The sequence below is a fragment of the Penaeus chinensis genome, chromosome 29 (genome assembly GCF_019202785.1).
Source record: "Penaeus chinensis breed Huanghai No. 1 chromosome 29, ASM1920278v2, whole genome shotgun sequence".
Taxonomy (NCBI): domain Eukaryota; kingdom Metazoa; phylum Arthropoda; class Malacostraca; order Decapoda; family Penaeidae; genus Penaeus; species Penaeus chinensis.
In genome coordinates, this window is record NC_061847.1 from 31,480,397 (window position 1) to 31,495,396 (window position 15,000).

The 15,000-nt window shown below is 37.1% G+C and overlaps 2 protein-coding genes across 2 annotated transcripts in view; one reads left to right on the top strand and one right to left on the bottom strand.

Moving 5' to 3' along the window:
- Positions 1–4,494: 4,494 nt before the first annotated feature.
- LOC125040466 (luc7-like protein 3) lies at positions 4,495–13,132 on the bottom strand. Its single transcript, XM_047635018.1, has 3 exons — positions 13,103–13,132; positions 11,023–11,517; positions 4,495–4,611 (listed from the first exon to the last, which is right to left on the bottom strand). The coding sequence occupies exons 1-3, from the start codon at positions 13,130–13,132 to the stop codon at positions 4,495–4,497; spliced, it is 642 nt and encodes a 213-aa protein (XP_047490974.1).
- Positions 13,133–13,382: 250 nt separating this feature from the next.
- Positions 13,383–15,000, top strand: part of LOC125040467 (calcitonin gene-related peptide type 1 receptor-like) — a 41,302-nt gene continuing 39,684 nt past the window's right edge. Inside the window, exons 1-2 of the mRNA XM_047635020.1 lie at positions 13,383–13,397; positions 13,711–13,750. Coding sequence (XP_047490976.1) covers positions 13,383–13,397; positions 13,711–13,750 — 55 coding nt within the window. The remainder of the gene's footprint in view (positions 13,398–13,710; positions 13,751–15,000) is intronic.

A 15,000-nucleotide genomic window follows, 5' to 3' on the forward strand; every position in this document is an offset into this window, starting at 1 on the left:
TCCTCTACTTCTTCTCTCTCTCTTCTCTCTTCTCTTCTCTATCCTCCTTTCCTCTCTCTTCTTTCTCTTCTCTTCTATTCTTCTCTACTCTTCTCTCTCTTACTCTGCTTCTCTTCTCTTTTTCCTCCTACTCTTGCTCTCTTCTCTTCTTTCTCTTCTCTTCTTTCCTCTACTCTCTCTCTCATTTCTCTTCTCTTCTCTTCTTTCCTCTACTCTTCTCTCATCTTCCATTCTCTTCTCTTCTTCCCTCTACTCTTCTCTCTCTTCTCTCTCTTCTCTTCTTTCCTCTACTCTTCTCTCATCTTCTCTTCTCTTCTCTTCTCTTTTTTCCTCTACTCCTTCTCTCTCATTCCTTTCTCTTCTCTTTCTTTCCTCTACCTCTTCCTTCCTCTTCTCTTCTCTCCTATTCTCTTCTTCCTCTACTCTTTCCTCTCTCTCTTCTCTTCTCTTCTTTCCTCTACTCTTCTCTCCTTCTCTCTCTTCTCTTCTCTTCTCTTTTTTCCTCTACTCTTCTCTCTCTTCTCTTCTCTTCTCTTCTTTCCTCTACTCTTCTCTCTCTTCTCTTCTCTTCTCTCTCTTCTTTCCTCTACTCTTCTCTCTCTTCTCTTCTCTTCTCTTCTCTTCTTTCCTCTACTCTCCCCCCCTCCCCCTCCACACCTCTCCTCCTCCCAAAAGTGAATATCAAGACAACACTATTGTTCCAAAATGGGCAGACGTTATTGGCTTTAAATGTATCAGTTATCAATTTTCTTATCATGGTAGACAGCCATTTAATACACAATAAAGGCAGGAGTATAATAAATGGAAAAGCTACGATTTTGTACACAGTCTTTTGATAACAGATCAGTCAGTAACAAGGTAGCTGATACGTGGAATCTGATAAATGCTGACATAACAATAAGGGTTTTATGCTGTGATTCGAATGCATTAAAAGTCTACGGCAAATAATCAACACTATCACATATATTTCTAGTAATCCTAATGCATAGATTACTGGGCGATATACCACTTGCAGGCAATGACTCCATTATTTGCTATGCCGATGACATTTGTATTAAATCCTCATCCGAGGAGAGAATGCAAGAGATTCTAGATATACTTTCTGCAAGGGCTACTGAGTGTGGCTTGATAATTTCATCTGAAAAAACAAAGGCACTTAACCCACAGACAATCCCTCTGCCAAGGTTTCATATAGATGACGTTGAGCTAGATCTCTGCCATCAATACAAATACCTTGGGGTGATTGTTAATGATTCAGAGTTCATTAAAAACCTGAAGAAAAGGCTGTGGGAGCGACTGAAGCCACTTAAGACACTTGTCGGCAAAGACCATGGTATTAATGTCAATATTGCGAGAATCTTTTACTTGTCATACATAAGGTCGGTCATAGATTACCATGCGTTGCACCTAGTATTGTTCAAGGAATCAGAGTTGACTAGTCTAGAAAGTGTCCAAAATGAAGCCATGAGGATCATTCTTGGTGCCCCTAGAACAACAAGGATTGTGAATATGAGAACAGAACTTAATTTGCCTTCTGTTTATGAAAGAATATTATACATAAATACCACATTTAGTGTCAAATCAATTAGAGAACCCCTCCATTGTACAGAGTTCCAAAGACAACTAAAACACAGAATAGAAGAGCTAACTTTGAATAACAACACCGATTCATACTCAAATTCATGGTTACAAGTGACGTGTAAACACTTAGCTCAGCTGAACATTCCCATAACTAAGACCCTACATGGACGTTCTGTACCACCGTGGAAAATGTCGGACCTAAGTGTATATTATACGACTGCCCCCAAGAAAGACAGTGCCCCCCCTGCTATACTTAAACAGTATGCACTTGCAAGTATAAATGAGCATCTAGACACTCTTTCCAATGTATATGAATGCTACACTGACGGATCCTTGCAGTCTGGTTGCAGAGCAGGATGCGCTTTTGTTGTATATAAAAACAATATTTTGCAGCACCAGGATTGTAGGAGGGTTCATGACTGGGCTAGCACTATGCAAACCGAGTTGGCAGGAATACTCATGGCCACCGAATTTCTATTGAAACAAGGCTCAGGGGTCATTTTCTGCGATTCACAGAGTGCTCTCCAGGCTCTGAACACTCTAGACAAAGGTGCGGGAAATATTGCAAATGACATCAGGATAAACGTGTATCGTGCAAAAGAACGAGGCCATAATATACGTTTTGTGTGGATTCCATCGCATGTTGGAATCCCTAGGCATGATCATGGTGATCGCCTAGCAAAGTCAGCATGTGACAAACAAAGTGTGGACATAGATCTTGGGATACCTCTTTCTAGGATTTTCTACATCATTAAAGCCTCCTTCAGAGAGGACTTGACTGAGTTGATTAATTCTCAGCGCCCTGAAAGCTGTAGCATAAAGCACTATGACCGGTTTAGGCAAGATTCCTTCATCTATGGTTTATATAAAACAAGAACAAGACAGTGTGATGTTGTGACTGCAAGAATCAGGCTTGGGTATAGATTGTATTGGCAGGTCAGTACAGTTTGTAATGTCGAAGAAACTAAGTGTAAACTGTGTAATGAAGAATATAAGCGAACACTTGTACATTATATCTCAGAGTGCCATGTGATACAGCCTTTCAGGCCACCTAGCATGAGGTACGGAGAACTATGTAACTACTTCATATCATCTGATGCCCTAGAAGATATACTTATGTTGTATCCTAAATTTGGAATGTAGTATCACATAACCGAATATAAAATGTATTAATGCTTTCCCACGCCCAAGCTATATGCCGGCGTGGCAGATGAGTGGATAAAGGACTGTGCAATTGTTCCTTTCCTTAAACTGATATAAGTACTCATAGCAATGTTATAGGCTAAAATTCAAATGTAACACTATGTAATGTTATGACCATGCATTAAATGTACCACAGCTTGCCCACGCCTGTGCAGTTAGCCAGGGTGGTAAATAAAGAACTAAACTAAACTAATTTCTAGTAAACAACAACAACAACAACAACAACAACAGGAATAGAATTGGCTTGTTTAAGTAGCTTTAAAAAAAAACTGGCGTTTCTTAGTCATATATATGGCTAGTCTGGCGCCAGGCGTACCCCCCCCCCCCCTCTCCCCCAACTCGCAGTCTTATGGAGAAGTTGAGCCAAAGTTATGTTTCTCATTCAAGTGTCGAGGTTAAAATGTTTTTTTGTTTTTTTTTTGTTTTTTCTTTGTTTTTGACTTTCAGCGCTTGGGATGTGCTTTCGATATGCTTGGGGAGTTTTGAGAGAACATTTGCTAATGCGTCAGTGTTGTAAATTGTTTATCATTAGTTTATTAGCTTTAAGGATAAGAAATATTAATGCATATATTTCCTAACAAACAGTTGTTATAGAAAAATGAGAGGATGAGGCTCGTCACCCCTCTCTGTATCTCTCTTTCTCTCTCTCTCTCTCTCTCTCTCTCTCTCTCTCTCTCTCTCTCTCTCTCTCTCTCTCTCTCTCTCTCTCTCTCTCTCTCTCTCTCTCTCTCTCTCTCTTAGCTGCTAAAACCGTAAAAGTAAATTACAGTTAGCTACGCCGTCCAAAAAAGCTCAGATCACACACACACACACACACAAAACAATAGGCTGAAATGTGGTTTGCTTTTTAATCAGTAATACTTATTGGTGTGTTGGTGTATTAGAAAGTTCATGTCAAGAGATGCATTGACCTTATAATTATTCAGAAGTGCTAATAAGTGCCGCCTTGTTGTTTACCTCAAAGTTCATAATGGGGATCAGATGAAGAAATAATAATAATGATGACAGGAAAATATTTAAAAATCTCACTCAAAAATATTTAGTTTTTGCAATACATCTCATTCGTAATGTTACCAATTAAACAATATTATAACATAATCATATCATTATGATATCATAACATTAACATCATTATAACACTATTATTACAAAAACTTTCCACTTTCTACTTTCCATTTGTGTTTCTCCATGACACATGAGTATGTATATGTATATATCGATTGGCTATTGTAATTATCTTCTGTTTTATTCCCCGCTTTTTTTGCTTTTTATTTATTTATTTATTTATTGTTATTTTTTAGCTGTTTATTCACTAATCATTCATTACGTATTTATTTAAAAAGTATCTATAATAATAATAATAATAATAATAATAATAATAATAATAATAATAATAATAGCACAAATAACGATGATGACAATAAGTTAGAGAATAAGAAAGAAAGACATAGGCAGAGACAGGAAAAGAGAAAGAGAGAGAGAGACAACGACAGGAAAAGAGAAAGAGAAAGAGAAAGAGAGAAAGTGAGATGAACTTGAGGCGGGTCAATGAAAGGGATCTTAGATGTTGGTTTATTGTTGAAGATAGATATGAGACCCCGCAAGAGACCCCCGTGTCCCCGGGGTCGAGGACGAGGTAGAGGAACTAGACCCTGCGTGGCTTGGTCCGTCTGCCGAGTCTCTCCCCTTTTGTCTTGCGAACGTGTCGTCTTAGGCGGCGGCTCCTTCCTGGGCGGTGCTTGCTTCCGTAGGCTGGAGTGTCAGGTTTATCCGGCCGTGACAAGGGGGTGAGTCTCTGGGCTTGCTCGAGGGGGAGATGTAGGTCTCCTGGGAGGTCCTTCGGTAATCCAGGCTCAGGAGTGGAAGGTGCGAAGTGGCTGCTTCCTGTGATAAGGTAGACTCAGGAGGACTGCGACAGGAAGGCGCAGCCTTTGTCCAGCCAGAGGCAGATGGAACGTCACCTTCCGGATGTAGTTTACAGAAAGATAAAGAGAGAGAGAGAGAGAGAGAGACAAAGACCGAGACAGAGACAGAGAAAGAGAAAGGGACAGAGACAGAGACAGAGACAGAGAAAGAGAAAGGGACAGAGACAGAGACAGAGACAGAGAAAGAGAAAGGGACAGAGACAGAGACAGAGACAGAGAAAGAGAAAGGGACAGAGACAGAGACAGAGACAGAGACAGAGACAGAGAAAGAGAAAGGGACAGAGACAGAGACAGAGACAGAGAAAGAGAAAGGGACAGAGACAGAGACCGAAACAGTAAAAAAAGACAAAGAAAGAAAGAAAAAAAATCACGATTCGAAGTTACCAAAATCGAAAATTTCCTTCTCTACCCATCAACAACAATTTTTTTTTTTTAAACCAAGCCAAGTATATCAACTGTCCAGGGTTATATATTATTTTCTTTTGTTTTATATGAAAATCAAACTAGAAGCCATATGATATCACTGATTTTAACGATTTGTAAACACGTTAACATCGAATGTATTACGTAAATATTAGGTCTTCAGGCACGTGTGTGTGTTGGGGGGGGGGGGGGTAACAGGAGAAATCTAGATAAAAAGGGGGGGGGGGAATTGGTAGTCTTCGAGATACGATATATGTGTATTTTTTATTGTTATTATTGTTGCTATTATCATTATCGCTATTATTATTATTATTATTATTATTATTATTATTATCATTATCAATATAATTAGTAGTAATAGTATCATCTCTGATATTATTGTTATTATTATTATTATTTTGCTACTATTGATATATTTTTTTTCATTATAATAATAATAATTATTATTATTATTATTATTATTATTATAATTATTATTATTATTATCATCATTATTATTATTATTATTGTTATTGATATTATGATCATTATCATTATTATTATTACTATTATAATTTTTACTATTATCATTTTGTTATTAATATTATTGTCATTATCATTATTATTATTATTATTATTATTATTATTATTATTATTATTATTATTATTATTATTATTATTATTATCATTATTTTTATTGTTATTATTATTATTATTATTGTTGTTGTTGTTGTTGTTGTTAGTATCATTAGCATTAACACTCTTATCGTCACTATTGTTATTAGTATTGTTACTAGTACTGCTGTTATCATTTGCATTATCAGTATTGCTATTAATGTTGTTGTTATCACCATCATCATTAGTACCATCACTATTTATATTTGTATTCAAAGCAATTAATAGAAACAGCAAATATTCATATGAAAATTGATCTTAAATTAAGAAAAAATATGATAATAATTTGAACATAACATTCGACCACATTCGGGTGTCACTTTTAATAGATAAATAGATATATGAATAAAAATCGATAAAAAGATGGAGATCAATACATGAAAATCATAATAAGTAAATTAATAGTTAGATAATAGATACTTTAGAATTAATACGTAAATGAATAATTAATGAATAAACAGTTAAAAAATAACAATAAATAAGTAAATAGATAAATATAAAAAGCAAGAAAGTGGGTGATAAAAAGTGTGAAGATAATTACAATAGCCAATCGATCCACAAAATACTGTTTGGCAACTCTTGAGCATCAATATTGAACATCAACAAAAAGCTGGTGATCCGAGCCCAGAGGGGGGGAGGGGGAGGGGGGGGGCGGGAAAAAGGGGAGGGGAGGGGGTAGGGAGGGAAGGAAAGAGAGAGAGAGAGAGAGAGGGTGGAGGGAAGGGAGGGAGGGAGGGGAGGAGGGAGGGAAAGAGAGAGAGAGGGAGGGAAAAAAGGGGAGGGAAGGGAGAAGGGGGAAGAAGAAGAAGAGAGGAGGATGGAGGGAAGGGAGGGAGAAAAGAAAGAGAGGGAGGGGGGAAGGGAGGGAGGGAAAGAGAGAGAGGGAGAGAAAAAGAGAGAGGGGGGAGAAAGTGGGAGGGGGAGAGAAGGAGGAAGGAAAGAAGAGAGAGAGAGAGAGGATGGAGGAAGGGAAGGGAGGGAGGGAGGAGGAAGGGGGAGAGAGTGGAGGAGGAGGAGGGAAAGAGGAGGGAAAAAAGGGGAGAGAGGGGAAAGGAGGGAGGGAAAGAGAGAGAGAAAAGGGCGGGGAAAGAGGAGGGAGGAAAAGAGAGAAGGGAGAGGGGAGGGGGGAGGGGGGGAAAGAGAGAGAGGGAGAGGGAAGGGGGGGAGGGGGGAGGGAGGAGGAAAGAAAAGAGAGTGAAGGAAGGAAAGGAAGGGAGGGGGAAAGAGAGAAAAGGGAGGGGGAAAAAGGGAGGGGGGGAGGGGGGGGAGGGAGGGGAAGAAAAAGGGGTGGAAGGAAGGGAAGGAAGGGAGGGAGGGAAAGAGAGAGACGGAGTGGAGGGAGGAGGAAGGGAGAGGGGAGAGGAGAGGGTGGTAGTTGAGGGGAAGGAAGAGAGCCGGGGGGGGAGGGGCGTAGGGGGAGGAGGGGTCATTGAGGATATATAGGGTCGGTTTTGTAAATGTTTACGAGATCTTTATTCGTTAGTTTGTTTGTCCGTTTGTGATTTACCTTAATATTTTGCATATTTCGTTTTTTTATTAGTATTTTATCTTCTCCTTTTTTCGATTTTTTTTTCCCTGCTCATAGCTCATTTAACTGTTTTTTTTTTTTCTAATACCTATTTTCGAACCTTCCTTTTTTCTCTTCCTTTTTTTTTTCTTCTTCTTTTTCTTTTCATCCCATCTATTCAACCGCCAATTTTTTCTTCTTCTTTTTTTCAACTAAAGCCCTTTTTTTCGGACGCCCCTCCCCCCCCCCCCCCTTCAGACCCCCGCGTCTCTCGAAGCCAAGGCAAAACGTGATATTTTCGACGTTGAGTCAATTCGGGGGAATTTTCGTCTCCGGTTTACGTGTTTGTTTTTTGTTTTTTTGTTTGTTTTGGGTGTGTGTTTGTCTTTGTGTTTGTTATGTTTGTCTTTGTTTGTTTTGTGTGTTTGTTTGTTTGTTTGTTTTGATTGTTTTTTTTGTCTCTCTCTCTCTCTCTCTCTCTCTCTCTCTCTCTCTCTCTCTCTCTCTCTCTCTCTCTCTCTCTCTCTATCTATCTATCTATCTATCTATCTCTCCCCCCTTCCCTCCTTCCCTCTCTCTCTCTCTCTCTCTCTCTCTCTCTCTCTCTCTCTCTCTCTCTCTCTCTCTCTCTCTCTCTCTCTCTCTCTCTCTCTCTCTCTCTCTCCCTCTCTCTCTCTCTCTCTCTCTCTCTCTCTCTCTCTCTCTCTCTCTCTCTCTCTCTCTCTCTCCCTCTCTCTCTCTCTCTCTCTCTCTCTCTCTCTCTCTCTCTCTCTCTCTCTCTCTCTCTCTCTCTCTCTCTCTCTCTCTCTCTCTCTCTCTCTCTCTCTCTCTCTCTCTCTCTCTCTCTCTCTCTCTCTTGTTATTGTTGTTGTCTGTAGTTATCTCTTCCCTTGTCACGTGATCGCTGATTATTGACATGGGCAGGGCATGTGTGGCGATATGTACTGTTTATGTACACACACATGCATATATATAGGTTTATATATTTGAGTTTGCATATGTGTGTATGTATGTATATATGTATATATGTATATATATATATATATATATATATATATATATATATATATATATATATATGTGTGTGTGTGTGTGTGTGTGTATATATATATGTATATATACATATATATCTATATATATATATATAGATAGATAGATAGATAGATATATATATATATTCATATATATGTATATATGTATATGTATATATATATATATATATATATATATATATATATATATATAATTTCTAACACTAAAATCTCTGAACAAAATATTACGTTATATTTCACGTTAATTGCACATGTCTTTGAACTTTGAAAAAGGCTTAACTTCCATCAGACAATTCGGTTAATATGTTAATCATTAACATATTACACGTTAATGAATACCTAATGTCATAATGATAAGCCTTTTGCCGCAACTCGATAATTAGATTTTGATTTAGCTCACTAATCCATTACCTTTTAGTTCAACAAGACAAGAGAGCGAGGAAATAATAATTAAATAGATGATAAAAAAAAAAAAAAAAAAAAAAAAAAAAAAAAAAAAAAAAAAAAAAAAAATATATATATATACACATATATGTCAATTCTATTTTTTTTTTTTTTCTTTTTTCGTTTTTTTCCTTTTTTTCATCTATGACGTCATTCGCAGAGTATGTTATGGATATCAGTTAATTACATTATACATAAATTATATTATTTGTTTAACCTTTTGGCCTGCTTTCCTTCTTATCGCTGTAGAAGGTTTTTTAGTTAATTATTATCATTGTGGTTATTATCATTGTCCTAATTTTTATTATTACCATCAATATCATTATTGTCTTTGTTATTTTGTTATCATCATTGTTATGATTATTATCATCATCATTATCATTATTCTTTTTATTGATGCTGTTGTTATTATTGTTAGTATCAGTATTATTATTATTTTTACTATTATCATCATTATCATTATTATTATTATTATTATAGTAATTATAATTAGTAGTTGTATCATTATACCATTATTATCATTATTATCATTATTATCATTATTATTACCATTATTATCATTATTATTACTATTATTATTACCATTATTATCATTATTATCATTATTACTATTTTTATCATTATTATCATTATTATCATTATTATCATTATTATCATTATTATCTTTATTATCATTATTATCATTATTATTTCCATTATTACTATTATTATCATTATTATCATTATTACCTTTTTTATCATTATTATCATTTATCATCATTATTATTATTATTTTTTCCTTTTTTACTATTATTATCATTATTATCATTATTACCATTATTATCATTATTATCATTATTATCATTATTATCATTATTACATTTACCATTACATCATTTTTATCATTATTTTCATTATTATCATTATTACCATTATTATCATTATTATCATTATTATCATTATTTCTATATTATCATTATTATCATTATTATCATTAATTACCATTATTATCATTTTTATCATTAATATCATTTATTAATCATTATTTCATTATTAACATTTTTACCATTTTTATCAAAATTATCATTATTAATCATTATTATCATTATCATCATTATTACAATTATATCATTATTAGTATTATTATCATTATTATCATTATTACCATTATTATCATTATTATCATTATTATCATTATTACCATTATTATCATTATTATCACTATTATCATTATTATCATTATTATCATTATTACCATTATTATCATTATTATCATTATTATCATTATTATCATTATTATCATTATTATCATTATTACCATTATTATCATTATTATCAATTTTATCATTATTACCATTATTATCATTATTATCACTATTATCATTATTATCATTATTATCATTATTATCATTATTATCATTATTATTTCCATTATTACTATTATTATCATTATTATCATTATTACCATTATTATCATTATTATCATTATTATCATTATTATCATTATTATTTCCATTATTACTATTATTATCATTATTATCATTATTACCATTATTATCATTATTATCATTATTATCATTATTACTATTATTATCATTATTATCATTATTATCATTATTACCATTATTATCATTATTATCATTATTATCATTATTATCATTATTATCATTATTATCATTATTACCATTATTATCATTATTATCATTATTATCATTATTACCATTATTATCATTATTATCACTATTATCATTATTATCATTATTATCATTATTACCATTATTATCATTATTATCATTATTATCATTATTATCATTATTATCATTATTATCATTATTAGTATTAACTACCATTACACATGAAAGCGATAAAGCAGAGACAAATTTATCAGTTTAGCCATAGAGCACATTAGCGGTTTTGTCGCTAGATTTGGCCACTTTCGGTGATTGTATTGTACCTTTTCTTCTCTTTTTTTTCTTATCTTTTTTTCACTTTTTTTTTTTTAGCGATTTTGTGACCGCCTTGTCTGAGAAAATAGATAATGCGGGTCAGAATTTCAGCTATTTTAAGAGCGACTCTGAGACCATTTCTATCTAGCGATGTTTTGGCTCCTTTGGAATGAAAATCGGACAGGGATTTTTTTGCGAGCGATTTTTAGCTACTTTGGGTTGACAAGAGCATTAGCCTTCTGGCGCTAAACCCGAAATGGCGGATTTTCGTTGCCAGCAGAGCGAAAGGATTTTGGTTCTGCTGTTGCCTTTCTGCTGTTGCTTTCTCCTGTTGCTTTCAGCTGTTGCCTTTCCGCTGTTGCCTTTCTGCTGTTGCCGTTCTGTTGTTGCCTGTCCCCTGTTGCCTTTCTGCTGTTGCCTTTCCGCTGTTGCCTTTCCGCTGTTGCCTTTCCGCTGTTGCCTTTCTGCTGTTGCCTGTCCGCTGTTGCCTTTCTGCTGTTGCCTGTCCGCTGTTGCCTTTCTGCTGTTGCCTTTCCGCTGTTGCCTTTCTGCTGTTGCCGTTCTGTTGTTGCCTTTCTGCTGTTGCCTGTCCGCTGTTGCCTTTCTGCTGTTGCCTTTCCGCTGTTGCCTTTCTGCTGTTGCCGTTCTGTTGTTGCCTTTCTGCTGTTGCCTTTCCGCTGTTGCCTTTCTGCTGTTGCCTTTCCGCTGTTGCCTTTCTGCTGTTGCCTTTCCGCTGTTGCTTTTCCGCTGTTGCCGTTTTGCTGTTGCCGTTCTACTGTTGCCGTTCTACTGTTGCCGTTCTGCTGTCATGGTTAGCGGTTTCCAAATATGGCGATGGCGTCTTGAGGCTGAGTCGCCGCCGCAGTTACGCGAAATGATTCGGGGGGGAGGGGGGGTCCTTATAACAAGGTGGCCAGCCATTGAGGGAGCTTCCCCTTTCTCTTCTCTCTCTCCTTCCTCTTTTTCTTTCTTTTCTTCTTTCTCTTTTTTTTTTTTTTCTTTTTCTTCCTCCTCCCCTTCCTCCGTCTTCTTTCTCTTATTCTTATTTCTCTTCTTCCTTTTCCTCTTCCTCTTTATCATTCCACTTTCTCTTCTTCTTCATCTTTCTCTTCCTCTTCCGCTTTTTCTTCTTCTTCTTCTCCCTCCTTTTTCTTTCTCTACTTCTTCTTACTCCTTCTGCACTTCCTCTTCTTCTTCTTTCTCTTTTTTTCTCTTCTTCTTCCTCTTTCTCATATTCCTTCTCCTCTTTTTCCTTACCTGAACCTGTTCCTGTACTCCTACTCCTCTCTCTCTCTCTCTCTCTCTCTCTCTCTCTCTCTCTCTCTCTCTATCTATCTATCTATCTCTCTCTCTCTCTCTCTCTCTCTCTCTCTCTCTCTCTCTCTCTCTCACACACACACACACACACACACACACACACACATTATCCTTCCCTCCTCCTCTTCCTCCTCTTCCTCCTCCTCCTCCTCCTCCTTCCTATTTCCTACTCTCCCTCTCTCCCTCTCTCCATTCTCCATTCCTCCTCCTCCTCCTCCTCTCTTTCCTCCCTTTTCTCTTCCCCCCACCCCCTCTAACCTCGCTCGCTCTCTATGACGCTTAGAATTTTGTGCGGGGGGGGGGGTGAGGTAGGGGGAGGGGGGAGGGGAAGGATATTTCTCTTTGCTTTATCGCCTCTCTTTCTGTCCATCTGTGAGGTTCATTTCTTCATCTTTTCAGTTTTTCTTTCTCTCTCTCTCTCTCTCTCTCTCTCTCTCTCTCTCTCTCTCTCTCTCTCTCTCTCTCTCTCTCTCTCTCTCTCTCTCTCTCTCTCTTTCTCTCTCTCTTTCTCTCTCTCTTTCTCTCTCTCTCTCTCTCTCTCTATCCCCCCCCTCTCTCTCTCTCTCTCTCTCTCTCTCTCTCTCTCTCTCTCTCTCTCTCTCTCTCTCTCTCTCTCTCTCTCTCTCTCTCTCTCTCTCTCTCTCTCTCCCTTCCTCCCTCCACCTTCCCTCTTTCTCCCTCTCTCTCTCTCCCTCACACGCACACACACGAATAAACAAGCACGTCACTGTACATAATTGCGTAAATGTGTGTGTGTGAACCTTTTGCTGTGTTCAAATGTTCCCTGTCTGTCTTTGTGAAATATAAACAAGAGGCAGTTAGTTCACTGGAGCAAAAGACACTCATGTAGTTTGCAACTTTTTTGCCTAAATATTTTGAGCTGCCTGTCTTGCGTTTATTCGCGCACGCGTGCGTCTGCGTTTGTGTCTCATATATGAGCTTACTTCAGTAGATTTTTAGCTGTTTTCATTCTCCACTATTTGATATACCTAGCTGATATAACCATACCGATCAGGTATACCCTCAGCATACTTCTTCCCTTTCTCACCCTCCCCCCCACCCCTAATATACCGATAACTCAACCAAGTATACTCTCAGCATACTCCTACCTATCTTCAACCCTCCACCAGCCCTGCGTTCCGTTGGGCAATTCGCATCGCTACGAAGCGCACAATTTCAACGGAACGGCCTGTAGCGCGATACTGTGTTTTTTGTGAGACGCATAAAAGCTACAGTCTCGAGAGGCGGTGTGCCTAGCAGACGACGCGTACATTGCTTACAAGCACAGCTAATGTAGAATGCCAAGGGATATTTTTCGGTATGGATTCTGCCTTTTGAACTTCTAAGATCAATGGAAATCCAGTGGGTACTTATAAACTGGTATTTAACTTCACATCCGGCTAAGCAAAGGATGTTAAATGTGAATAAACAAAAGAGCATGATTCCTGACTTCTAAGACCTAGCTGGAAAACATGATATGTTGATATAAAAAGACGACTGTTATAAATACTAGTATTAATAAAAGCCATAGTAAAGGTATTTAAGCAAAAAAAAAAAAACACAAAAAGCTCGTGTAGGTCAGTGTTTACACATCTGAGCATCACCGTAGCGCTACAGACCATTCCGCTCGAGCGAAGTCTTTGTAACGCATAAAAGTATTCCGTATATTCTCCAACAAGGCAGCCGACATACCCAGCAATATGACCACCCCTCGACCAAGTATACTCTCCCCCACCCCCCTTCTCCTACCTACCCACCCACCCCCCTCTCGGAGTCAAATCGTAGCAGCATCTCATCAATATTGTTGTGAAAGTTAATTGATGTTTCCCGCCCGCACGCCCGCACGCCCGCACGCCCGCCCGCACGCCTGTGGACCGGGTGATATCATCCGGACAAACAGAGGAAATCACTCCAGTAAAATAGCATTTACAGGTGACGCTCGAAAATGCGCTGGAGATGATGGTGGTGTTGGTGATGGTGGTGGTGGTGATTGTGATGATGACGATGGTGGTGGTGGTGATGATGGTGGTAATGGTGATGACGATGGTGGTGGTGGTGATGATGGTGGTAATGGTGATGACGATGGTGGTGGTGATGATGATAGTGGTAGTGATGATGATGGTGGTGGTGATGATGAGGATGGTGATGGTGGTGGTGGTGATGAAGATGGTGGTGGTGATTGTGATGATGACGATGGTGGTGGTGGTGTTGATGATAGTGGTGGTAGTGATGTTGATGGCGGTGGCGATGGTGATGGTGGTAGTGATGATGATGGTGATGATAATGATGATGCTGGAGGTGATGGTGATGATGGGGAGGAGGAAGAAGACGAGAAGGAAGATAATGACAATAACAATAATTATGGTAATATTGATAATAATGATAATAATAATAATAATAATAATAATAATAATAACAATAATAATAATAACAATAATAATAACAATAATAATAACAATAATAATGATGATAGTAAAAATAATAATGATAATAATAATAACAATAATAATAATAATATCAGAAAAGATGCCACGCCACAGTTACAAAGAAAACTATCTACACACAGTAATAAAACAAACAAACACAAAAAGTTATCGTGTATATATATAAATATTCTTTATTTTTCTCTTCCTCTTCCCTGTTAAGACGCCAGCAACCTCTCCGCCAAGTCCCAAGTGCCACAGAGAAGAGATAAGAAGAGATACGAGAAATGGCGATGTCTGTAAGCGTGAATATCAAATATTCTCGGTGTGTGGGGGGGGGGGGAGGGAGAGCAAGCCTTGATTGGTGGATAAGTTTGTGTCTACATGTCAGCTGGGAGAGATGAACCTCTGTTTGTCTTTGTTTTTTTGTAGTAATGTATATTCAGTAAGTATATATAACTACGTAAGTAGTAATATATACTTAGCAGTTATATATATATATATATATATATATATATATATATATTGATATTGATATTGATACTG